At 43.2% G+C, this 26,491-nt stretch overlaps 2 protein-coding genes across 2 annotated transcripts; both read right to left on the reverse strand.

Annotated features, from left to right (window-relative positions):
* Nucleotides 1-2,388: 2,388 nt before the first annotated feature.
* Nucleotides 2,389-14,272, reverse strand: LOC138947855 (glutamate receptor ionotropic, delta-1-like). Its single transcript, XM_070319449.1, has 6 exons — nt 14,187-14,272; nt 13,699-13,786; nt 10,568-10,733; nt 7,747-7,967; nt 5,093-5,361; nt 2,389-2,599 (listed from the first exon to the last, which is right to left on the reverse strand). The coding sequence occupies exons 1-6, from the start codon at nt 14,270-14,272 to the stop codon at nt 2,389-2,391; spliced, it is 1,041 nt and encodes a 346-aa protein (XP_070175550.1).
* Nucleotides 14,273-15,750: 1,478 nt separating this feature from the next.
* Nucleotides 15,751-26,406, reverse strand: LOC138979975 (glutamate receptor 1-like). The gene is made up of 3 exons (XM_070352743.1): nt 26,192-26,406; nt 19,172-19,440; nt 15,751-18,011 (listed from the first exon to the last, which is right to left on the reverse strand). The coding sequence occupies exons 1-3, from the start codon at nt 26,351-26,353 to the stop codon at nt 17,801-17,803; spliced, it is 642 nt and encodes a 213-aa protein (XP_070208844.1). The 5' UTR covers nt 26,354-26,406; the 3' UTR covers nt 15,751-17,800.
* Between the last annotated feature and the right edge of the window lie 85 nt (nt 26,407-26,491).

Consider the following 26,491-nt stretch of genomic DNA (forward strand, 5'->3'; position numbering starts at 1 on the left):
AAATAAACAAGAGAGGAGTATAAAACATCCAGACTACTGCCAAATCAGTCCTTAAATCAATTAAATACACATGCACCCGTGCAAAACCTCACGTATCCTGTCCAACTTAACAGCAAACATCCTTCATCTAAATCAACATGACCTGATTTGCTGCGCGGCAGGTATAGTACGAAACATCTGAGGAAGCTCAATAGTAGAGCTCTGTGACCAGTCCTTGTAAACATGGACAGAACTGTAGTAGGACAGTGAGGTAGGTGTAATTGATCGACTAGGATGATTGTAGACCAGAGAACCAACTTTCACCAGCCCTCTCTGAAAATCTATACTAGGGATTCCGTAGAAAATAAGCGGACTTCTTCAGCAAACCATCACCTGTCCTTTCTGCTGTAAGCTATGTCCAACTAAACTAGGCCAAAACATTATTGCAACACATTTGGCACCCAAATAAAAGCAATAATTACCTTGTCATTTTATTAAAACTGTATATGCCAGTTAAGACCGTTCACTTGACTATCTGGATCACCTTTCGGATAACAGATTTTGATTTACAGGGATCACGTGACTGCCTCTCAAAAAAGGGTACCCTCAAAATGGACTGGACAAAAACGGAAGAGCCCAATTGAAAATCGACAACAAATCACAACAGGCAAAAATGTGCAACTTTTACATGGGAGAAGAAAGCCAACTCAATTATTCACCCCGAACAGGTTGTTTTGTTTAGCTAGATTACGTATTTTGTGTGCTTTGCTATTCTTACTAATGCAGGTGTCGATCGCATGAGCGGTCAAAAACGGGCATTTTTGCGTCTTTTTTTTTCTTTTTCTTTTTTTTTTGGGGGGGGGGGGGGGGTTACCGCCAAAAAGCGCTATATTTCAGCAATGACTTGGTGGATTGCATTGAGACTTTCAGAATATGTTACCAACATATACGACGTACTTCAAATGCTGGCTCGTTACACGTATTTGTTCAGATGTGACGCGATGTTTCGGAAGATGTTTTTAAACTCGTCATAGGATTGTTTACTTGTGTCCAACAAATTCCCGACTTTGCATTTCTACAGATAAATTATTGATACACATACTGTCGAAGTTTCACTTGCGTGTATCTATTTGCGTAAATTTGCTAGTCATGGAAACACACGAGAGAAGAATGTTACGCACACGCTGTTTCAGTTCGCACCGACAACGATTTTCGCCGCGTGCCTCTCAAAACATGCTGCGGTCACGCTTGCCTGGGCATCGCTGTGGCACCAGAATCATGTCTAAAATATCAAGCGTATATATACAGGACTAGCAAATTTGTGTCAGTGCTTATACGTATATAAAACTTTCGCAGTGTTTGTATCAATCATGTGTCTAAAGACATACGAAGTCATGCATAATTTATGTTGGACACAAGTGAACAATATCCTATGACGAGTTTAAAAACTTTTTTCTCTCCAAACATTGCACAACATCTGAACAAATACGCGTCACGATCCAACATTTCGTTTGAAGTACGTCTAGTATGTTGGTGATAATGCAGGGCTCCCCATAGTGCGCGTCCCTGCGTCCTATACGCACTAGAAGCCGAAAACACGTACTAGAAATTTATGGAGGGGGTCCCGGGACGCACTAGACTTTAAAAGAGCGGGTCCTGGGACGCACTTGCTTTCCTTTACTCGTGCGTACCGTAGTTACCATTAATGTTTTATAAGTACACTGGGACCTTTCGGCTTTTGGACCCTTAGGACCCTCTGAAATTCTGCAGTGGGGGTCCATGGACCCTCTTAAAATTGAAATTGGGGGTCCCGGGACGCACTAGGAGGTGCGTCCGTGGGGAGTCATGTATAATGCTTTTATTCGGGTGCAAAATTTGTTGCAATCATGTTTTGGCCTTGTATACAAACATCAAAGATGTCAACTCTCACTTTGACAAGTGCTTCCAGTCAGTCTCTCGGCCATTTGCCAAATCAAAATGCATACCAAAACCAACGAGTTCAGCATCAGCCTCAAAATCTAAACATAAGCAGACTTTCGCGGGCAAGAAACCAATTCAGCAAAGTGAGTTCGTCAGTCTCAGGCCGCAACAAGCACGATTTCTATATATCAAAGAAAAGAACAGCAATTTCTACAGACCAGAGCGCCCTAGGTTGTCAATTTTAAGACTTAAATGTCAGGAAATTGCATGGAAATGTCCAATGTCAAGTGTAAATGAAGTTACAAGGAAGAAAGAATGATATAGAATGTGTTTGAGTGTTTGTGTGTGTGTGTGTGTGTGTGTGTGTGTGTGTGTGTGTGTGTGTGTGTGTGTGTGATCGCGTCGCTATATGGAAACACACTTTTACTCTCCACATTTCACGCCTTCCAAACGTTGATGCTTTTACAGCTGAAGAACTTATCTGTTTGTTTATCTGTGCCCGTTTCTCTTTGCAAATCGCTCAACTAGTACAACAGCAGATGCTAGAATGAGTCCACCAAGGGCAATGTAAAATGGTCCCTGCACTGCTGTCAAGGTGATGGCCTTTGGCAATGTCTTGTTGCCATGGCAATGTTCAGCACCAGGAAACCATTTGCTTCTCATGTGAGACAGCACACCCGAGTCTTGCAACCTCAGAAACCTGTTACACAAACGTCCTTTCATTGATGAAATGTGACGGGCAGATAAACAGACTGACAGATAGGCAGACTGACAGATAGGCAGACAGACAGACAGACAGACAGACAGACCCCCTAATCCCCACACACACTCACCTCCCACTATATATATACTGTTCAAAAAAAGAAACGCATAGCTTGTAATATTTGGATAATTTAGTTATATGGCTACAAGGATATCCACCAAACTGCAGAAAATGTTTATCTGGTCGTCGACCTTTCGTCCATTGCCACAAGTGAACTCTGCACGTGACGCATGCGTTATCAGTGGCTACAATGTCAAAATTGCTCATTTGGCATGACCACTCGTCATGCTTCAGTGTAATCTCGTGAAACTCGGGGAATATTGAGCTCTCACCATGTCTTCCAAAACCCATAAAAGCGGATTGTTCGCCACAAAGAAATCAGACGACAATTCAGCAACGAAAGATGGCCCGATTGAGCAGAGAAGACCGCCAAATTGCATTGGGTCGTTTACAAGCAGGCCAAAGTCAAAGTGCAATCGCCAGGCACTTCCACGTGTCCCAGAGCACCATCAGTAGACTGTGGGTCAGGTTTCAAGCCACTGGCTCCGTTGCTGACTTGCCACGAGCGGGAAGACCAAGGGCGACAACTGCTGCTCACGACCGCTTCATACGGCTCCGCCACCTCCGAAATCGTTTCCTGTCGGCCTCATCTTCTGTCCAGGCTCTCCCCGGGCCACACCGATTATCGGACCAGACCGTGCGGAACCGCCTGCATGAAGCTGGTTTGAGAGCTCGCAGACCTCACAGAGGAGCTGTCCTCACCCGCCGCCATCGCCAGAACCGAGTGCAGTGGGGCAACCAGCACCTTCGCTGGACCGTCCGGAATCACTGGAGACACGTGTGGTTCAGCGACGAGTCCTACTTCCTGCTCCAGTGACATGATGGTCGGAGGAGGGTCTACCGGAGAGTAAAAGAACGTTACGCGCCCAACTGTGTGGATGAGGCACCCGTTCATTGTGGTGGAGGCGTCATGGTGTGGGGGGCGATCAATACCGCTGGAAGGAGCACCCTGGTGCACGTCCAAGGGCGCATAACTGCCCAGCGATACGTGGAGGAAATTCTGCGCCCACACGCCCTTCCTCTTCTGGCTGACCAGGATGCCATATTCCAGCAGGACAACGCTCGCCCGCACACAGAACGACTCACCACCCAGTTCCTCACCGACCACCATGTCCAGGTGCTTCCCTGGCCATCCATGTCGCCAGACATGAACCCGATAGAACACCTCTGGGATGAATTGGACAGACGTGTGCGCAGGCGAGAAGAAGCGCCGGCAAATCACCGCGATCTATTGCAGGCACTTCAGGAGGAGTGGGACACCATCCCACAGCAAGATATCCGGCATCTGATCCAGTCCATGCCCAGAAGGTGCCGGGCAGTTGTTGCTGCTCAAGGCAGTCACACCCCCTACTGACTTGACAGCCTCGGCACCCAATCGTATTGATTGACTGATTGATTTGAAGATGCAAATGAACTGTGTGTGCATTCAACTGTGTCCATACCAAATTTCAAACAAATAATCTAAATATTGGATTTTCTGTTAATTTTTTCGAAAAATAAAACAAATTTGGCAAGTAGCAACTATGCGTTTCTTTTTTTGAACAGTATATGTATATGTATATGACTACACTACCACCGTCATTTGAAAGGCATATTCCTTCCAGCGTAAACGGTTCGACTAAAACAGAAAGAAAGAAAAAGTCTGAAAGCATGCCCGTACAGAAAATTCGTTGTAAAAAGAGCATCCCTCCGCTTGCTAAGAATCAACAGCTTGGGTCCTCTATATCCAGAGTGGGATTTTTTGGGAAACATTTTTTTTATTTTTTATCGGACACTTCTAGAGGCAATTTGTGACATTCATTGATCAAAAAGACTAGTCTTCCTCTGCACAGGAAGCAGTCGTGTTTGTTTGTTTGTTTGTTTGTTTGTTTGCTTAACGCCCAGTCCACCACGATGGGTTATATCAGGGAGGTGCTGCTTTGACATTTAACGTGCGCCACACACAAGACAGAAGTCGCAGCTCAGGCTTCACGTTTCACCCAGTCACATTATTCTGACACCGGACCAACCAGTCCTAGCACTAACCCCATAATGCCAGACGCCAGGCGGAGCAGCCACTAGATTGTCAATTTTAATTTTAAAGTCTTAGGTATGACCCGGCCGGGGTTCGAACCCACGACCTCCTGCTCACTGGGCGGACGCCTTACCACCAGGCCACCGTGTTGCGGTAGCAGTCGTGTTGATTGTTGTTATGTGTCCAAGTGGACGGTAGTTCTTTTCAAATGAAAAAGCCTGTCCAGATCGGAGATGGTGCGCCTAACTGTGCCCATTAAGGTGTATATGACCCATTCAAATCACTGCAGCCTAAACATCTGAAGTTTACCCTGAATCTCGAAGTTCTGAGCCAAATACGGTGAAGATTAAACTTACACACTGTTAATCTCAACCCTCAGTGGTGAATCCTTTTGCAAGAAGAAGGTGAAGTACTCCCAGCCAGTGATCATGAGAGGCAGCACCTCTACGTCACAATGCTCTGACGCCAATGTCTCCATCATGGGCCCGTGATCAACGTAGGCGTAGTTCTCCGATAGCACCTTGGAGAAATGAACATTGGGGTCGAAGCTGAGCACGTCGGGGTCATCTTGTGCGAAGGTCATGATTCCCTGGTAAATCTGCTGCTCTATGGGGTTTGGTGATTCCTGGAATATTGAGGAAGAAGCGTTAGAAGGTCGATCAGCTCACAGGTGACTGATGTTCTGCTACTGCAATGGTAGGGGGCAGATTAGAACTTCGTGTAATGCATATTGCTGGCAGGAGACTAGAAGCAAGTTAAACCACGAAGTTGACCGTGAACCTTCACCCCCACTACTACCACCGCCGTCCCGAAAATTTAATTAAGGGGTCCTGATTTGGCCAAAGATATGGTCCGCTGGACCCAAAAAGCAACAACAATCAACTAATTAAAAAAAAAAAAATAAAAAAAAACACCACACACACACATTATAACACAAATCTAGTAGTAGTAGTAGAAGTAGTAGTAGTAGTAGTAGTAGTAGTAGTAGTAGTAGTAGTAGTAGTAGTAGTAGTAGTAGTGGTAGCAGTAGTAATATAAGAGGGGGAGGAGGGGGGCTTAACGTCATCACAGGAAGCTTACCTATTAAGGACATGAATGTGGTGATATGCTAGAATAGGGGAGACCGGGGCTAGTCCGCCTACTTTTATGCTTTTGGTAGCATAACTGGCGAGTTTGATTTTCTATTTTACATCAAGACAAATGTGTAGCTGATATCAATGTGCAGACAGTTTTTATGTGCGCATGAACATTTGTTGTACATACTGCTTTAAGTAGACCTACCCTAACGTAGGCGAACTTGCCCCAAGTCGGGGTAAGTCCGCCTACAGGGTGGGGCAAGTCCGCCGCTCTCATCCCATAGTAGGTACAAGACTAGTAGTGGGCAAGCTTTAGTGGGAAAGCTTTTTTAATTCCCTTCAATATTTAGGTTCAAAAATGCCAATGACAAAATACGAAAGAATGTAACACAAAATTACGTTAGGGGAGACCGGGGCTAGTCCGCCTACTTTTATGCTTTTGGTAGCATAACTGGCGAGGAGACCGGGGCTAGTCCGCCTACTTTTATGCTTTTGGTAGCATAACTGGCGAGTTTGATGAACTAGAAGACTGATTTTTGGCTCACGTAAGTGTAGCCTATGCGATCGTAACTTTGTCTGTCTGTGCGTGCGTGCGTATGTGCGTGCGTGCGTGCGTGTGTATGTCTGTGGTAGAAACTCTAACATTTGAAGACGTCACATTACATTGACGTCACATTATGACGTAAGAGGGTTAGACGTCACGCGAAGGAAGTACTGAAAGTCTCGGTCATTATTATTTTGAGCGGGCCGAGACTAGTTGGCAGCCGTGTCCCTGTAAGTAGGCTACATGCAGACAGACAGATCTAGATCTAGTGTCTCGCTTTCTTGCACAGTTTCACCTATGCTCTTTCTGTGTGTGTGTGTGTGTGTGTGTGTGTGTGTGTGTGTGTGTGTGTGTGTGTGTGTGTGTGTGTGTGTGTGTGTGTGTGTGTGTGTGTGTGTGTGTGTGTGTGTGTGACGGAGTGATTGAGTTTGTGTTACTGTTTGTCGATTTCTTACGTGAGCCTTGATGGCTTCGCCTCTTGTTTTATTTTACATCAAGACAAATGTGTAGCTGATATCAATGTGCAGACAGTTTTTATGTGCGCATGAACATTTGTTGTACATACTGCTTACGGCGAACATGCCCCATGACAAATAGGCGGACTTGCCCCTGCACGGGCAGGCAACTCTAGTGCCAGATAACGAGCACAACATGGGAAGGAAGAAGCAAAACTTTCGTCAGAACTCGACCTTAATTAACGCACTTTCACTCGACACCAAGACTAAGTATTTGTTCTCAGAGGTAATGCATCAAAACCTAAGTCAACTCCTATGCATTCATGTTACAAAAATGAATTAAAACACTTTTTGTGATCTGTACTCACGATATATGGGCGCGCAACCTCTGAACTTTTGCAGGATATGGCGGGAAGAAGGGACACCACTCCCACATGGTGTGAATGACTAAAAGGTGGCAAACGTAAGAATAAACAGACAAAGACGGATGTGCCCCGGGGGCGGACTAGCCCCGGTCTCCCCTACTATTATTATTGTTATTACATGTACTGTATTATTATTATTAGTATCATATTTATATACGTGGCAGGATGACGTAGTAGTCCCACTTGGCACCGCAGCTGCTCTACAGAGTTGTCTGCCTTGAGCTCAAACGTTCAATGGCTGAGAGACATGACACCAGTCCTGCGGGGTTTATTTAGAGAGCTATTTGTGATCAGGCGTGACTCATTTTATTTTGATCCCTGGTACGTTCTTGCCAATCTTGTATTTAGCAAAGCAGATTTTTTGTTATAGAGCTATCAATTCATCCCAAACTCACTCCTGTTGGACTCGCTTCGTCTCCAAACTCAATGTTATGGTACATTCGGTTATTTATACACATCATTTGAGCCAGTTTTGTAATACCCGCAAAGTCGTCTGCAGTTTTGTAATACCCGCAAAGTCGTCTGCAGTTTTGTTCCCGATCCTTGGATTCCCCAGCGCTGGCCGTCCCGCGTCACCATTTCCGCCAGTGACGTAAATGGTGGCAGTGATGTCACGTCCACCATTAATGACGTCAGTTTGCAAGTGTAAAATGACGTCAGGATCAGGGCCATCAGGTGCCAGGCAACGAGGAACGTTCTTCCCGGGCCTGTTCTTACGGGCTCCGGCACAACTGCGAACAGGGAACACTGAACAATTTAACCAGTCGTGTTTACACTGCAGATAATGAATGTTATGTTACCTTTAGATTCAATTTATAACATTCAAACTTCTTGCTGTTTGACAGATAGGGGAAGGGCTCCTAATATGGACCACTTTTTGTTTCATGCTGATAACTAGCTTGTTTTCTTGCGAAGAAGTTTCATTTTGTGTTTGGTAGTCCTTCTCTCTTAGGTTAACCGTTAGGCCTAATTAGAGTGAAATAGCTTTGATAGACATTCAGCAGAAATTAAATACAGAAAATAATCACAAATGGTCCATATTAGGAGCCTGGGCGCTTAATATGGACCAGTGAAGCGGCCTTCACGAATCACCGTAAAAAGCCCCCTATACTTCAAAATAACATGATACAACTTAGTGTACAAGTCAGACTAATTAAAATATGCTCTAGATTTATCTGTTTCGGATTGATGAGAGCATTATTTGAAGCACACCGGGAAACTAAAGAAGCTTATCAAAAACAGAGTGAAAATAAGTGAAATTATCAACTTCCACGAAAAGAAGACTTTTTGTTACATTTGTTTTAAATCTCGAGGGCTAGTTATAGGTTATTTCCAGCAAGCTTCTTAATGAATTAATGAAAATAGCCTTTAGCTTTTATTTTCTTCGATTTGTTGAAGGTGGTCCATATTAGGGGACTCGCACATACTTTGAGATTTTGCTATATTTTTTGCTTGCAGTAGAAACTCGGGGTCAACACTGCTAAAATGTAACAAATGCGGTCTTAGCTGTCATATATAGCAACTTTTTTTGTGATAAAAGCTTTGGCTGTGGACACAAATGAGTCCGTCAGTTTAGGCGGCAAATTTAGAGTGAACGCTGCCAAAAGTGAAAAAAAGAGAAAAAGCCTGACGGTTTTGAGATTTCTGTTTCTGCAACTGTTTTGACATGTGCAAGTTATCCAGAGAGGGTGAATACAGCGAATAAAACTTTTTTGAGCGCTCTAGCGCCGTTACGGTTTGTCAGAAGAGGAGGTGGTCCATATTAGGAGCCGGTCCATATTAGGAGCCCTTCCCCTACTCAGTTGTAATTATCAAGGACGATTGTTACTCGTATACTCGGCACAAAAAGGAACTCACCAGGAAAAAATACTTGAGCAAAAATGTACTGCATTGAAGAAGCCAGAATGTGATACTTGCACGAAATAAAATTCAGTCATCTCTCAGTTTATCCAGAACATGTTTGATTTGGGATAGTTCTATGAAAGTCCGTAGCACTTTGTAAAACACCCCGTTTACACATACACGCCGCTTCTTCTACGATAGAAAAGGGGCCGAGAGCGTGTGTGAACAGACAACCTACTACGGCATTTCAACCTGCAGATAACAAAACTACATAATGAGTTCTCCCTTTCAGGGGAAATCCCACCGCACTTACCCTTCTTGCGAGGATGGAGGCGGGAGGAAAAAGGAGGAAAAGGGAGGGAGGGGAGGGTAGAAAGGGACTGTCCCAATTGTGTTGCTCTAGGGCAAACACAATTTGATTGTCTAAAAGTGCATGCGAAACATAACATACACAGGAAATGACGAAGTCCGGCTGACTCGACCTGCCTTCAAGTTTCACAAGCGAGCGCCGGTCTCATTTACCGTATTTTTATATATTCAATGAAAAAAGCCAACTTTTCGCAAGCACAGACTAGCAATGGAGCAGCGCTTGACTGGCCGCTCCTCGTCAGTCTTCTTCCACTTTTCATCTCAACGCTAATTGTTGTTGACAAACAAACAAACAAACAAACAAACACACTCACACACAAACACACACACACAAACCACACACACACTCACGCACGCACACCGTAACAAACACACACACACACACACAAACACACAGACACACATACACACACACACACACACACGGCACACACACACACACTGACACACACACTTGGGCTCGGAGGAAGCCTCAGACAGTGCAGCCATGGTGAACCTGACCAAAAGTGAAAGCTATACCACGTGCGTGCATCCATCAGTTTTACAGGACAATACACAGCAAGCAGCGCGCAATTAGGGGCCTATAGCAACGATAAAATTAGATGACCTGAGGGGTTCCTCTGGCTATGTTTAGTGATTGGAAGTTCCACAGGAATGTGGCCGGTTTTTTTACGGGGGAACATCTAGTATTGCATGATGCTTTGTTTAATTGTTTGTCTGTGTGTGTTAACGCTTATGATAGCAGTTCATGCATGGTTGAATTGAAAAAAGAGAGAATTCTGATTTGTTTGTGGTTTGTGTGATGCGTCTCTGCAAATTCAATAGCGAGAAATTAGCATTTTCTGCAGCTAAACATGATACCTGCAGTTAGCGTGGCCAATCGTTGGCCAAACGTGGGAGGATCTCCATGAGCGTGGTTTGGTCGAGGTGGGATCTCCTAGGTCGGGAAGCTACACGCTCTCCCCACGCTTATTTTGAACGTGCACAAAATAAGCGTAGCCGGGGCGTGGCCGTATGCCCCGATAAGATATTTTTTCAGATTGGCCCGGGACTGATGATCGGGGTGATCGGCAAGGTCTTCTTAAGGTCGCACAGCTGTGTAGCTATTTGACGTTCTCACCTTCATTCACCAGAGAGCCAAACATGAACTCGATGCTTTGAACGATCGTCGTCAGAGTCGAAGGTGAACGTGTGTTCACGTCGGATGACAGGAATTGTTCAGCACGCAGCAAGCATAGCAAGGTCAGAGTTGCCAGAAAGAACGTCACACCGATACAGACGTAAACCTGCAATAATTTGTTTCAAGTTAAATGCATGGTACCGTCCCAACTTTATTCACCTAAAAAAAATTTTTTTTAATCTGGTTATTTTAACATTTACCGGATCATGCTATAGACTACATAGTCCTGATAATTGCCGTCGTGAACGACTCATACGTTTTACGTAAGAATACAATCTAAGTCGTGGAAAGCGAAAATGAAAACATTCAAAGCGATAATATGAAATTAATCGTCCGATTCATTCATTCGCTGGCTGTGTAAATGCGTATAAAGCTCATAATTATCTCCTCTTTTACCACATGTACGAAAACACCGAATGTTTGCCAATTCCAAGCTAAACACCAAATTTCAGCTCAATCGACCCAATAAGTATCAGAGATATAATCTGACAAACAGACAAACAGACAGACAGACAGAGTGAACACCATACACCACCATATATATATATAAGGCGGCGTAAAAACAACAACCAGTCAATCTTTCGAACTAAAGGGTTGGATCTGAACACGCGGAATCATTTTTTATTGCGACCATTCCTGGGCTGGCCGAAACCCTTCGACCGAGACGGCGCTAGACACGGCAATGGAAACGAAGAGTAAACCAAATTGGCATAAGTGATATTTTTCTTAAAGCTACAGACACAGACAGACACAGACACAACCACACACACACACACACACACACATATATACACACACACACTCATGCACGCACGCATGCACATTAACACACACACACACGCCCGCACCCCCCCCCACACACACACACCGAATAGTTAGGTGTGTGTCTAAAAGAGGGGTTTCGCTGTATTACCATCCAATGAAACAGTGTAATGAAGGCCATTCCCGAGACGGAAGCGTCAGGATCTCTCCTAACGGCCACGCCATTGTACCAGTAGTCGAAAGGAACGGTCCAGTCCACCGCTTCACTCCTCACCGCACTCGGCGCCAGCGTTAAACAAATGTCAGCTTCCTGGGCGTAAACAAATAAAGAAACAAGTCGCGCCGGTTAAGCGAAATTACCACATTTAGTCAACCCGTCGTAATCACAGAATGAAATTAACGCACTCCATTTCCCCGATGCCTTGAGCCAAAAGAGATTTACCACTTTCACGAAAAAAGCGTGCCGAAAGTGACAAGCCAGCGTAGCGCAGGTGCGTATGACCTGCTCGCATATAATTTATATCGCTTGAAGCGATAAACCAATTTTGCGCAGCAGATTTTAAGGCTTCACAAGAAAGTGCGCTTTTCTCTATTCTTTTTAACTTTCTAAACTTGTTTTTCATCCAAACATAACATATCTATCTGTTTTCGGAATCATGAAAAGATACAGAATAAGATGAGATTATTCTTAAATCGATTTCTGAACTTTTAAAGGCTGCCATATTCGTAGCGTTCATTAATTAATTCATATTGTTTACATGTGCCAATAATGTTATAAAACTGTACCTAAGGGGATATAATAACGATTGGCTGTAGCTTTCGAACACAGAACAAATTATTTCAGTATTGCAAAGTGGTGTTGATAGTGTCGAATGTAAACAGAACAGTCTCAAACGCCATCTTTGGTTTACGAAACGTCACGAAGTGACGTCAACGGTCTAAAAATAGCCCAAGTCATGGAGAACTGTTGCTAAACAATGCAATAAAGAATTAATTATTTCTCGTAATTGGTAAGGACTTCAAACCTAAAACTTTGCATGAAGCTTAATTTATACATCCCCGCAACGATGGGAAAAGTCCTGGAAGTAATTAAACTAATTAAATAGGACTATGTCAGCCTTTAATCTTAATTAGAATTCTCATATTTTTTTTATTCTATCAGCTTGTTTTCAATCCAAATATAACATATCTTTGTTTTTGGAATCAGTAAATACTAAAGAACAGGGCATTTTTTTGTGCCTTGTTTTACATTTAGTCAAGTTTTGACTAAATGTTTTAACATAGACGGGGAATCGAGACGAGGGTCGTGGTGTATGCATGGGTGCAACCTGGAAAATTCCAAAAACCGGCAAAAGTTGGGGTCCAGCTTTTTTAGTATTTAAAATGCCAAAAAAACCACCTCTCCTGGAACAAAAACATCGGCAGCCGATGAAACCAAAAACCGGCTGCCGGCATGTAGCCGGCAGAGTTGCACCCATGTGAATGTGTGTGTGTGTATGTATGTATGTATGTGTGTATGTATGTGTGTATGTGTGTGTGTGTGTGTGTGTGTGTGTGTGTGTGTGTGTGTGTGTGTGTGTGTGTGTTTAGAGCGATTCCGAGAAAACTACTGGGGCGAGCTTCATGACACTTTACACAAACCTTCTTCCAGAGTACATCCCCAAAATATTTTTTTCTTTTTTCGATAAATGTCTTTGATGACGTCATATCCGGGTTTTAGTGAAAGATGAGGCGGCATTGTCACGCCCTCATTTTTTCTATCAAATTGATTGAAATTTTGGTCAAGCAATCTTCGATAAAGCCCGAACTTTGGTATTGCATTTTAGCGTGGAGGCTTAAAAATTGATTAATGAGTTTGGTCATTACAAATCTAAAAATTCGATTTATAATTACATTTTTAGAAAAATATGTAAAATTAATCTTATAATATTATTTGTCATTTCCTAATTCGAAAACATATAGATATGTTATGTTTGGATGAAAAACAAGCTCAGAAAGTTAAAAAGAATAGAGAAAAGCGCACTTTCCTGTAAAGCCCTATAATCTGCTGGGCTATGCTGGTTTGACACTTCCAGCGATATGCGAGCAGGTCATAAGCACCTGCGCTACACTAGCTTGTCACTTTCCGCACGTTTTTTGTGTGAAAGTGGCAAGATCTTATATGGCGCAAGGCATTGCGGAAATGGAGTGCGTTAATTTCATTCTGTGATTACGACGGGTTGACTGAATGTGGTAATTTCGCTTAACGCGACTTGTATAATTTTATCATCATTTTGTGTGTGTGTACAATTCATTATCTCACGCCCAACCTTTCTCTGGAGCAGTCTCACCAACCCGGTCCAGTTTCCATCACGCTTGTCTCCCCATTCTCCGTCAGGGGGTCTTATAAAATGGTACCTGAACAAAAAAACAACAAAAAAACAATCAATTAAATAAAAAGGAAAGGAAGGAAGGAAAAAGTAGATATATGAAGTTAACTCCATCAGAATATTTTTAACGAAGTACAATGGCATACATTTTCAAACAGTATTTCAGTACAAGGAAAAATGACGAAGAAGAAGACGAATAACAAAAACAACTACAACAGCAACAAAAACAACATCAACAACTGAGCAGCATTTCAATTTCTAAAATAAAATAAATTAATATGCAAAATACAGAACGCATGCCAGGTAGGCCTATATACTTATTTGGTTCGCCTTTAAAAAAATAATAATTTATTTTATTTTGATTTTGACTAGGTTATTTGTGTTTTTTCATCAGTTCGTACCAACTATTTGCTAAGCGTAAAACTTACGTGAAGTTGAGCGTGTCTGCCAGAATGTCCAGCAGGTCGACACAGAAGCCGGAGTACTTGTTTTGACCGCTCTCATAACTGACCATGACGTATGGTTTCAACTGGGTTTTTTTACCGATCAGAGTGAAAACAAGTTGTGTAAAGTGATATGAAAACATTGAGTCAATCTGTTGGCCTAAAACAATAAAAACAAACACACTTGCATTTTTTCCCCGAAATAGACTAGTCAGACCAAATGTCAATGAATTTGATTGAAACATGTGGTCGCTATGCATAAAATAATATACCATGCAAAAGTATTACTGCGACTTTTTTGTTGTATAGAAACTTAAATATTCATTCCCGTGTCATTTCATAAAACTTTCTTTGCCGTTTAAATTCGTGACAAGGCTATCTGTCAAACTTTGCGGATCAAATATTTCTTTCACATGAGTCATGTGACAACTGCTGTTTATGTTCTGCACAGAAGAGATGACCTTAACATGACCTTTTCGTTCTATTTTTTATTCAATGCATCACTGTACTCGTATTGGGCATCGTGACTTTAATTCCAAGGGTACTTCTGCCAATGTGTATATGAATAAACGAGAAAATAATAGACCATATCACATTTAAGGTAATCGAATATTTCAGTTTAAAAAAAAATTCAGTTGAAACAGGTAAAAAATAAACTATAAACGGTATCTCACTAAATCGTAGACTCTATAGGCACAGAACAGCGGTCAAAACCGTGTGGAAATTCATACCGTCTTGAATCCGATTCGAAGGTTCTGTCCTTGTTTTCCTGATGTCGCCATTGTAAGGGGTTCTTTTCTTATCTCCTTATATAATATTCTTCTTCTGGGTTTTTTTCTTCTCTCTCTCTCTTAAATGTAAAACTGCGGATGAGTTAAATCAAAATGGTTCAACATCCTGTTGGATTTGTACACTACTGCTGTAAGAATTCTCTATCACTAAATGTTCATGGTGTATGTGCGTGAATTTATACTTCGAGGAACTTATATATATATGGTGTGTATGGTATCAGTGTTTACGCTTTCGTGATGTTTAACGGTTGTCTGAGTGGTGTATTTTTTTCATCAAATCACAATGTGTGCATTTGTAAAGTTCCTGCGCCTACGCGCGTGTGTGTGTGTGTGTGTGTGTGTGTGTGTGTGTGCGTGTATGTGTATGTGTTAGTGTGCGTGCGTGCGTGCGTGCGTGCGTGCGTGCGTGCGTGTGTGTGTGTGTGCGTGTGTGTGCCATCTATTCATAATGCTTTGCTCAAGAAAATGTGAAAGGTATTGTCGAAGGCTTTTAGTATTTCAGCGTGTGATGTTACGCACACGCACGCTCGCAAGCAAGCAAGCACGCATGCACGCACGCACGTACGTACACACACACGCACCAAATTCAATAAGAAAAAGTACTAGCAATACAGATACTGACACTTTTTAATTGTGTTTGCATCTATTCTATTTAGCAGGGAAATTGTCAACATCGAAATGAGTGCTTAATGGTTCGTCGGTGTTTGTTACCCCAATCCTTTCTCTTTACCGCCACCCCTACCCCGCACCTCCCCGCCTAGATCGGAGGCCTATATTGTCATTTATTGTTTACGCATCTCTAACAATGTGTCAATACCTAAATATTAGTTTGTTTGAGATGTTTGCAGAGAAGGGACCTCTTTCCATGGGAAGCCGAAATAAAACAGCAGATCAGATTCAAATTTTATCTGAAAAATTATGTTTCACCTATAGTTTCCCTGAAACACATGAATGCACATGGACAATTTGTGTGTCCCACTTTCTTTGTTCACTTTATTTTGTTTCCAATCTGAATAACAAAACTTTTTAAACCAAGAACGTAAAGTTAAAAGATACTGTTCTACCACTCTACACAGTCGTGTACTTAAAATGAATAAAATACAAAATCAATTTCTTAGCAGCCGTACGCCTACCATTTACCTGATATCAACGCGGTACTTCTTCTTACATGAATTTTGTCCCGATAATGATCAGTAAGCATGTTCTGCACATAAAGACAAATATCATAAGCAAGCAGTCCCATTTATTGCTACATCAAAAATGTACACATTTATGTTTGGAGAACAGCGGGCATTCCTCATTAAATTTGACGAATACAATTAGTGCAGAGAGAAGAAATATTCCGAATAAACAAGAAAGCAAACGAAAACGTCAAGACTAATGACAAATTAATCATTAAATCGATCACACGCACCTACGAAACCTCACGTTTTCTCTCCCCACGCCCAAAGCCGGCACACACAACTTGAAGACACTAGTGAAATGTCGACGAAATAAACAGCAAACGATCTTCGTCTTCTTGAAGTGAAAATGTACCTGATTTACTGCGCGACGGGTATGATACGAAACATCTATTCAAAGCCCAATAATCGCTGTGCATGGTCAGTACCAGGGCCGAGGTGCACGAACCGAAAGTGGGTGCCACCCAACCAGGAGAGAACAACCCGCGGGGTTTGATTCGTTGAAATCACAACAAATCTAAATCTCAACAAGTCCAACACCGCGGCTGGTTCCCACCTGGTTGGTTACTTTCTCGTTTACCTCGGCCCTGAACTACATTGGATGTGCACGTTAAAGATCCCACGATTGACAAAAGGGTCTTTCCTGGCAAAATTGCTTAGGCACAGTTAATAATTGTCTACCTATACCCGTGTGACTTGGAATAATAGGCCGTGAAAGGTAAATATGCGCCGAAATGGCTGCAATCTACTGGCCGTATAAAATTTCATCTCACACGGCATCACTGCAGAGCGCCTAGAACTGTACCCACGGAATATGCGCGATATAAGCGTCATTGATTGATTGATTGAACGCATCACGGGCAGAACTGGGGAAGTGCTAGGAGAGTCACAGTTCTACGGTTGCTCAGTTGGTAGAGCACTTGACTTGTGATTCAAATCCAGGCCTGATCGGACACGGGTTATATAATGATTCAGAGACAGTATCCATGTCCCAGCCCCATGTCACCGTCTCGGCACGCTAAAGACAGCCATTCTGCCCAAACTGCAGGTAGCTGATTACACCTTAACACGCACGCACCTGGAAAGACGACTGTTGTTCCTGCTAGGTTTCCGCTGGAAGGAAGCGATCCGAATTCTCCAGCAATGTAAACATAAAAAAAAGTATGCATAAAGTATCAAATAAAATGAAGTGAGATGTGTACATGATTCACAATGGTGATGGTACACCAACTTACACCTGGTTTTTACATTTAGTCAAGTTTTGATTTTTCTTCCGTTGGAAGCCTTGCAGTCACCTAGCTGCGTCAGCCTCACTGATTTCAACGCTCCCATTGATACGTACCTCCACCCAGATTCTCAGCCATCTACCGCATCTGTGTTATGCTTCATCGTCGTAGAGTTAGAAGTTACACTACGTGTATCGCACAATTCCTAATATTAACGTTATCTTCTCCAATGCTTTATCTGCTTGAAGTGAGAACTTATTCCGCACACATTACACAATTTATAAGTATCAATTCACTTTTTCTATACATTGACTGCTTGTTTTGAAGTCATATATATATTGACACATTTCACGCAGTCTAAACGTTGATGCTTGTACAGTTGAAAATCCTTCCTTTATTCTCTATTTACACCTGTTTTTCTTTGCAAATAGTTCCACTAGTACCACAGTAGATGCAAGAATGAGTCCTCCACAGGCAATGTAAAATGGTCCTTGTACGGTTGCCAAGGTGATGACCTCTGGTACTGTTTTGTTTCCATTGCAACCTAGATCAGCGGGAAACCATTTGCTTCTTATGTGAGACAGCACACCGGAGTCAAGTAACCGCAGTAGCCTGTTTACACAAGAACATAAATGCAAAACGTTACACAAGCACAATTTACTGGCGAAATTTTAAGCGCAGCGCAGGGATATGTCGATAGACAATGATCACCCCCCCCCCCTCAAACCTTCAATAACACCCCCCTCCCACAACCCGCCTCACTGTCTGTCTCCCAATCTCTCTCTCGTGTGTAAAATGACATCAGGAGCAGCGCCATCAGGTGCTAAGTAAATAGAAACGTTTGAACTTAATCCCATTAGGATTATTACGATTCTGGAATACAAAACATTCTCAATTCACTAAATAAACAGCAATTAAACACATAATGGAATTCGTCAATAATATCACCGTTATTACACTTTCCACACACTCCTTCATTCTCTCATACATTGATAAATCTTCCTTTTTGAGTGGGCAGCTTGTGATTTAGCGTTCTAAAATGCAGACAATTAAATCCTAATATATTGAGAACAAATCAACTTTGCTGGCTTCGATAATTACGACACAGTAATTATTAGTTTGGAAGTTACACACCTTTCGCGCTCAAAACCTGGTTGACTATCGGACTACAGAATGCTGCCGTAATACACAGCGACGTTTCTGCCGTTACACTTCCCCCGGCGTGTTTAATGCCGGCTTACTTATGAATGTTGATTTTGTGACGGTATAATGCATTGGTTTATAATTGTAATAAAAGTTAGAGATTAAGTGATTCATTTTCTGCATGATTGTCTTTACCTGGTTGGAATATACGCATTTTTTCCATTTAGTAGCGTGACCAAGTTATATACACCTTTGCTAAAACGGCTGGATTCACCCCACACCGTATTATGCAATTTATGAACAAGTAAAACAAGACTAGCGTACATCGATCCCACAGCCAGTAAAACATCCTGCGCGACTCCGTTTTTTTGTTTTGATATATCTTTGCCGGCTTGTATTTGACAACAGTTTATAAAAGGTTGAAAAAAATATGATGAACACATTACTTGCGTGATTGTGGCGCGTTTCTGTCGCCAGGTCCTGTTCATTCGTTTACGTTTGAGTGTTGCTGATCTACCCACCCCACCCCCAAGTGCAGTCCCATGATGAGATGAGCTTCTTGAGGAATGTTCAGCGCCTTTCATGAAAACTCCAAAGATATTGTAAAAGTATAGACATGATCTGCTTACACTTTGTCGATTTCAGCCCTCAGTGGCGAGCCTCTCTGCAAGAAGCAGGTGTAGGTCTCCAACCCAGTGATCATAAGAGGCAGCACCTCTACGTCGCAGTGCGTCGATGCCCAATTCTCCATGGCGGGTCCGTGGCCAATATAGGCGTAGTTCTCTGATAGCACCTTAGAGAAATGGACATTGGGATCAACGTTCATCACGTCGGGGTCATCTTGTGCGAAGGTCAAGAGTCCTAGGTAAATCTTGTGTTCTACTGGGTATGGTGATTCCTTGAAATGTTGGAAAAAAACGACAGAAAGTAAGTACAATGTATGTGAATCCGTTGTTTATATGCACGCGATATACGCATAGCACATCAAAGCGCACGCCTTAGCAACCTCAGCGTGGGTAGGAATATGGACCCAGATTCCTGTTTGACTACGTCACGTGAAAACAACGTGCTATGCGCATATAAAACACACACGGATTCTGTTGTTTTCATCAACGAGACACGCACACATACAATACAATACAATACAAAACCACACAATACAACTAGTTAGGTCCAGATCCTTACTCCCGTGACCATTCTCTGGCTGCAAAGGTTTGACGATTGATTTGACTTCTATGGACCCTTTAGAACAAAATGAGACCCCCCTACACCTTCGAAAAATGCTGGCATTTTTCACCAGAGGCCAAAATCCAAGATGGCCGCCAGCGCTATCTGGAAAAATCAAGTTTTGAACCAAAGCACCTAGAATTATGTACAAAGACACTTTTTCGGGTAAGTCGACCATGAGGATTCCGATTCCGATATTAATTTGACGTTACGACATCATTTTCATCCAGAAATTCAAGATGGCCGACATCCGGTAGTGTGAAAACTAAACGTTTGAACGGGAGCACCACAAATCACTTCTTAGTGGGAGACCATCCCGTGTTCGTCCTCATCACCCTGCTCAAGGCCGAGAACCCAAACAAATACCGTGACATTGTGCCCTTTCTTGGTCCCTTCCATACACAGTGTGTGATGATGAGTGCTATCTACAAACGCTACAAGGGGAGTGAGCTAGGGGACGTACTCGTGGCGGGAGGAGTTATTGCTGAGGGCTCCGTTGATCGTGCGCTGCAAGGCAAACATTACAAGAGGGGACTGCGTTGCTTGAGGCTTATGTATGAGGCGCTTATGAGTCAGCTAGTGCAGGGGAGGCTCACGTCTGACCTGGGTGGTGAGACTAGGGAGAACCTGAAGATCCTCAGAGATACAAGTCTCTCCAAAGAATCCCGCGCTGCTGCTCATGAGGCACTGGAGGAGGATGCTGACCTCGAGAGCCTCATCACCAACTTATTCACAAATGTGGAGGGCAGTGACATGGCGGACTACTGGAGGGAATTCCTGACCATGACGGACGCGCTCATGCAGAATGTACACGCGGTCCATATATGCAACTGGGACGGGTACGTCACATCTCTGCGAGCCATGCTGCCATGGATGGTGGCGTAGACAACAACAGATACGGGCGGTGGCTTTCTGATTTCTGGGCGATGCTGACAGCTCTCCCTGCTGATCAGGTCGCCTTTCTTCGTACTGACTTTGCTCAATCCATCACAGGAAACCCTTACTCCAACATGGCCTGGGACATGTGGATCGAATGCACCATGAACAAGGGCAGCAAAATGAAATCTGGCTGGCTCTCCATTCTCCAAAATGAGAAGCAGCTGCTGGTGCACTCGAGAAATGTGAACAATGTGGCCAGGATTCGTGCAGCTCATAACGTCATGGCCAACCGAAAAAAAGCCAACAGAAAGCACACGGAATGCGGCCCAAAACGGATGCAAGAAGATGAGCAGTGTGTGCAGGACCTGGTCGCATGCATGCATGAGTTTGACTCATTTCCGTTTGACCCTTCCTCACCCACCCTCCGCATGCTACAGTCAGCCATGCCTGCCTCTGATGAGCTGGTTGCGGATTTCAAGTCAGCCCATGCTGCAGGGGAGGAAAAGCTGACCAGCTTCTTGCGAGAGAGGGTGTTCAGTAAGAATACCTCCCTCCATGCACCCGTCCCTCTGAGCAAACGCTTGACGTTTGCCAAGATGCCCGACTTGGAGAAGCCCGGGGACGAACTCAAGGCGAGAGCTGCTGAGATGGAACGGAGCGCTCTCAAGGCAGTAATCGACCTGGTTGAGGTCAGTCAACTTGTGGACCTCTCTGAGTTGTTGGAACATCGTGTTGTCGAGGAGTGTGTGGCCTTATTCAACCCAAACGGCACATACAGGAAGACACAAAAGAGCAAGCTCATCCATAGGCTCTCTCTGCAACCTGTAGAACTGCAGGATCCCTACATCGCTCTCATCGACATGGGCATGATCTGGAGGATGGCAACGCCATCAACAGAGAATCGACAGACGCAAGATGGTACCCCATACACGTGGTCAGACTACGCCCACAAGGTGTCATCCATCATCATTGCCCGTCATGGTCATGCTGAACGTATTATATGTGTGAACGACCCGTACAACGCAACATACTCAACCAAAGATGATGAGCGAGACCTGCGGGTACAGGTCAAGCACATGTCCCCAACACCTACATGAAATTGAGCGACCCCTTCCCCTCTGCCCATGCGTTCAAAACGCTGCTGTGTAGTGTCAGCAACAAGGAGCGGCTACAAAAGCTTATATGTGACTACCTGAGAGACTTTGCACAGAGTGTTGATGCAGAGATTGTCTACTCTGTTGGCCCCCACTGCACCAACTTGTCAACCCAGCAACCATTGGAGAACTACAGCTTTGAGCAGTCTGAGGCTGACACTGTCCTCTTTTCCACATATGCAGTTCTGCGCGAATCAGGTTACAGTGGCCCTGTTGTCATTGATGCCGCTGATACGGATGCCTATGTCGCGGCTGCAGTCATCTCACAGCAGCTGCCAGGAATCCTCTGCATCAAGAGGAAGCAGGAGACGGTCTTCTGCCGTGGCCTGGTGACTGACGAGATGGCAGACTGTATTGTGCAGCTTCACTGTATGACAGGCTGTGATGCCAACTCAGGTTTCTACGGCAAGGGTAAGACGTCAGTGTTTGACCGGGTTGCAAAGAGCGCTGTGGCCCGACGGCAACTCTTGCAGTGCGGAGATAGCCTTGACCCTGAGGAGGAGGTGCTAGAGGAGCTCTTCCAATTCACGCGACATGCAATCTATGGCGACAACAAGAGTAGCACCATGGCTGAGGCCCGTGCAGCAAAGTGGAAGGCACTGAAAAACAAAGCATTCATCCGTCTGCCTCCAGATGCAGACAGCCTACGCCAACACTGCCTCCGTGCAAACTACTTGGCATATCTAGTGCGTCATCCTTTCCTGAAGAACCACCCCACGCCACTTGGAAACGGCTGGGAGCTGGTGGGTGGTCGCTGTCGCCCTGTCCGCCACACGCAACCTGCTCTCCCGATACACCTACCTATGCACCTACCTGCACAAGGGCCAGCTGAAGAGAGCGAGGAAGATGAGAGCAATGAGGAAGATGATGATGATGATGTACAGAGGAGGGAGAATGCATTGGAATATATGACGATTCAGAATCTAGCGAGGCAGCATGCTCTGATTCGGACTAATTTATCTCACCAATGTCATATTGATTCATCGATTTCATAGCACTGAAAGGAAGGACATAAAAGCACAATTGGTGACTTCTAAATGTGTATCAACTGTGTTGTTGTCATCTTTGTCCAAAGAAAGGGCCGAAAAAGTGCCATTTTCAGAGTAAAACGATTATTATTGACAGTTTGTAATTGGTTTCAACTGAAAACTGTTCATGTTACAGTTATTATACAGAGGTTATTTAGAAGTGTACTAAGTTCTCTTGTCATGCATTCAACAATTGCTTTACTGCAATAGATCCTTATGGAGGATGTTTGCTTGAAGGACAAAAGTTACGTTTTCGCTCTACTGGATGGTGGCCATCTTAAATTATTAGGGCCAAATGATGTCGTAACGTCAAACTAATATTAGAATCGGAATCCTCGTCGTCAACTCACCCGAAAATGTGTCTTTGTACATAATTCTAGGTGCTTTGGTTCAAAACTTGATTTTTCCAGATAGCGCTGGCGGCCATCTTGGATTTTGGCCTCTGGTGAAAAATGCCAGCATTTTTCGAAGGTGTAGGGGGGTCTAATTTTGTTCTAAAGGGTCCGTAGAAGTCAAATCAATCGTCAAACCTTTGCAGCCAGAGAATGGTCACGGGAGTAAGGATCTGGACCTAACTAAACTCAACACAACACAACACAACGCAACTCAACGTATCGCAACACAATAACACAAGACAACGCCACGCCACGCCACTCCACGCCACTCCACGCAACACAACACAACACCACACCACACCACACCACACCACACCACACCACACCACACCACAACACAACACAACACAACACAACACAATACAATACAATATAAAAACATGTTTTCATTTCTATATGAGAAATTCAGTTTGTGGCTGACAAGAAGACCAACCAAGACAAGAATAATACTTTATCCTACATACGTGAGAGAGACACTCGTGAGATAATAATCGTTTAAATCAAACGTGTGTATATCATGTAAATGAGGTCATGTCAAGCAATTAGTCTGGCAGGGACCTGTTTTTCCACTGCTTATGATGCCAAAGTCACCGAGACAACGTCATTATAGAAAAAAATTGTGCTTACCCTCGATGAATTTTTAGAACTAACACGCCACGCCACACTTTCAGAGTGACGTTTCTTTACTTTGACGTCATAGATTGCACGAGGCTTTAGAAGAGATCGAGGTTCCAAAACAAGCGTCTTCAATTTAGCTTCCTGGACTGCAGGACATTTTCAGTACAATACACGCAAGTACAGTATGAAGGATAAACAGAATACTACATGGCTTGCTGTGTCGTACCAGATTTACACTCGCTCGCAGTTCAATATTTAAACAAAACAACTCGTGTAAATCTGGTACGACACAGCAAGCCATGTAGTATGTTAAAGGCACACTCAGCTTCACGTAAACCATCAGTTTCTGATCACAGACACTGTCAGGCTTTTACACACAGTATAGGTATAACCAACAGTTTTTTTCAAATTCTTCATGCATTGATTTTTAAAAGTCTGCACTCTAAAACAATCCTTGTGAAGTTGAAATTCATTCAAATAAAGAGAAATTATGGCCGCTGTGTATTTATTTTATATATTTTTTTAAAACACTGGTAGTGCACCACGAAAACAGTGTTCACTCAAAACAGGGGACACGCCTATTGCTAGAAAAATACGTACACTTCGTGAAAGAAAGTTGAAAAGAAAGTTTCACAAAATGATTTGCGATCAGGAAAACTGTTTTGTGCACCAAATTTCTTTCGATGTGTCTAGTTATCTCGATTTATAATGTTGAAATTGCTGAAAGTCTTTGAAACAGACTAAAGTTTTTGAAAGTTTTTGAAAAAAAGACTTTAGTGTATTTTTAGGTTTATGAACAATTCTGTATGATGATAGATATGGTTTTCCCGATCTAACGTATGGAAGAGCCCATTGTTATTCAGCGAATTAAGACATTTCCGGATAACAGTGGTTTTATTGTTTGTAAATTCACTTCATAAACATTGTTGTGAAAACAAACTCGAACATTTTTTGACGGCATGAGTTTAGGTAAGCATTTGATCGAAAATAAGTTACTAACTAAGATCGTTCAAAATGGCTGCGAAGTAACGAGGTTACTGTGTTTCATCTGCATTTTGGAGTCTTCCGCACACTCCGGTGCTAATGTAAGTGATCAGAACGGTAAGATTAACGAAAGAACTACCAAAAAAATCGTATTTTTCAGCAGGGGGCACACTATTTTTCAAGTCTTGATGATCGTGAGTATTTTTTGAAGAAAAGATATTCAACAAAATAAGGCTACGAATTCTTCAAAATTGAGGTGCACCTCGAGGCCGATGTCTGTTCTTTAATCGTAGGTCATTTTTAAACACCAAAAACAACGCAAAAGACACGTTCGAACTGCTTAACTGCACAAGGTGAAAGCGTGTTATTTTGTCCCCCTGTTTGGGGGACTACCGATTTTCCGCGAGAGTGACCTTTCCTTAGCTTGGTTATGTCTACACACAGTACAAACACCCTTTCGTTTAAACACTCACCGCTTGAGAACATCCTAGGTGCCCTCCGTAAAGAGCGAGCATTTTTCAAAGAATTTATTTTTGCGTGGCCAGCCGGATTTACAATGAGACAAATCGACGCCTCGTTTTGGAGTTTGACCTAACTTTTAAAATCTAAATAATAAATTGACAGCTTGTTACACAAACATTCTTAAATCATAAAAGAATTCTTTTTTCATCAAAACAAGATCAGTACATTTCGAAGTTTTGAAAGTTTGAAAAAAGGGAGCCCAAGCAGACACATTTTCTGTATAGCGCTTGCTTCTTTGAAACCAACTGCCGCCGATAAATTCGTGTGCCTCGCAGCCGTTTGTTGCGTTTTAGATTCAGAGGTACACAATAACGTGCTATTGCAGATACAACGAGTCGCATTGAAATCACAAAACTGACGACTAAATTGTGTAAAAAGGGAAAGTGGATCACACGGGTACACGATGGCTCAGGGGATAGATAAACCACAAAAACTGATGTGTGGTTTACGCGAGCTAAATACCCATTCAAACGAACTGTGTAATTGAATGCTATTAAATGCTATTGCAAGTGTGTTCCATAAGGTTAAAACTGTTTTTTTCACGAGAAGATTTAAATCGTTCTGTAAACCATTTGAGACAGACCGGGGCTTTAACATTAAAAACACTTTTGATATGTATAGGTCGTTACAGGCGTCTGTCGTTAGTCTACAAACAACAGAACCATATCTGTTATCTTACTAACACCTGGAACAAGTCAAACGAGAAAAACGTTACATTTTAACTAAACTTGTATATGTTCAACATCGGTGCACATTGATTTCTGTCAAGCTCATGGCAAAGATAGTCAGGTTCGGACTAGGAGCACGAGTCAGGTCTTCTACAGATAACAAATTAATAGTACCCGCAAAATCGTCTGCAATTTTGTTCCTGATCCAAGGATTCCCCAGCGCTGGCCGTCCCGCTTTACCATTTCCGCCAGTGACGTAAATGGTGGTGATGACGTCACATCTACCATCAATGACGTCAGCTTGCAGGTGTAATATGACATCAGGAGCAGCGCCATCAGGTTCCAAGTAAAAAGAAACGTTCGTCCTGCGCCTGTTCGCAAAGGCTCTGTCACGGCTGAAAATAGGACACACTGATTAATAAAACCAAATATGGGTACAGCACACAAAATTAAACTGTCCATACAACTTTTTTG

The sequence above is a fragment of the Littorina saxatilis genome, linkage group LG1, assembly GCF_037325665.1.
Source record: "Littorina saxatilis isolate snail1 linkage group LG1, US_GU_Lsax_2.0, whole genome shotgun sequence".
Lineage (NCBI taxonomy): Eukaryota > Metazoa > Mollusca > Gastropoda > Littorinimorpha > Littorinidae > Littorina > Littorina saxatilis.

Coding starts and splice junctions, on each gene's coding strand:
- LOC138947855 (XM_070319449.1), bottom strand. CDS start 14,272: ATGGTCAGTTATGAGAGCGGTCAAAACAAGTACTCCGGCTTCTGTGTC. Junction 7,968..10,567: donor TGGCTCTCTGGTGAATGAAG/GTGAGAACGTCA, acceptor CCCTGTTCGCAG/TTGTGCCGGAGCCCGTAAGA. Junction 5,362..7,746: donor AACTGCAGACGACTTTGCGG/GTATTACAAAAC, acceptor TCAATATTCCAG/GAATCACCAAACCCCATAGA.
- LOC138979975 (XM_070352743.1), bottom strand. CDS start 26,353: ATGGCGCTGCTCCTGATGTCATATTACACCTGCAAGCTGACGTCATTG. Junction 19,441..26,191: donor AATTGCAGACGATTTTGCGG/GTACTATTAATT, acceptor CAACATTTCAAG/GAATCACCATACCCAGTAGA. Junction 18,012..19,171: donor AGGGCTGAAATCGACAAAGT/GTAAGCAGATCA, acceptor TTGTGTAAACAG/GCTACTGCGGTTACTTGACT.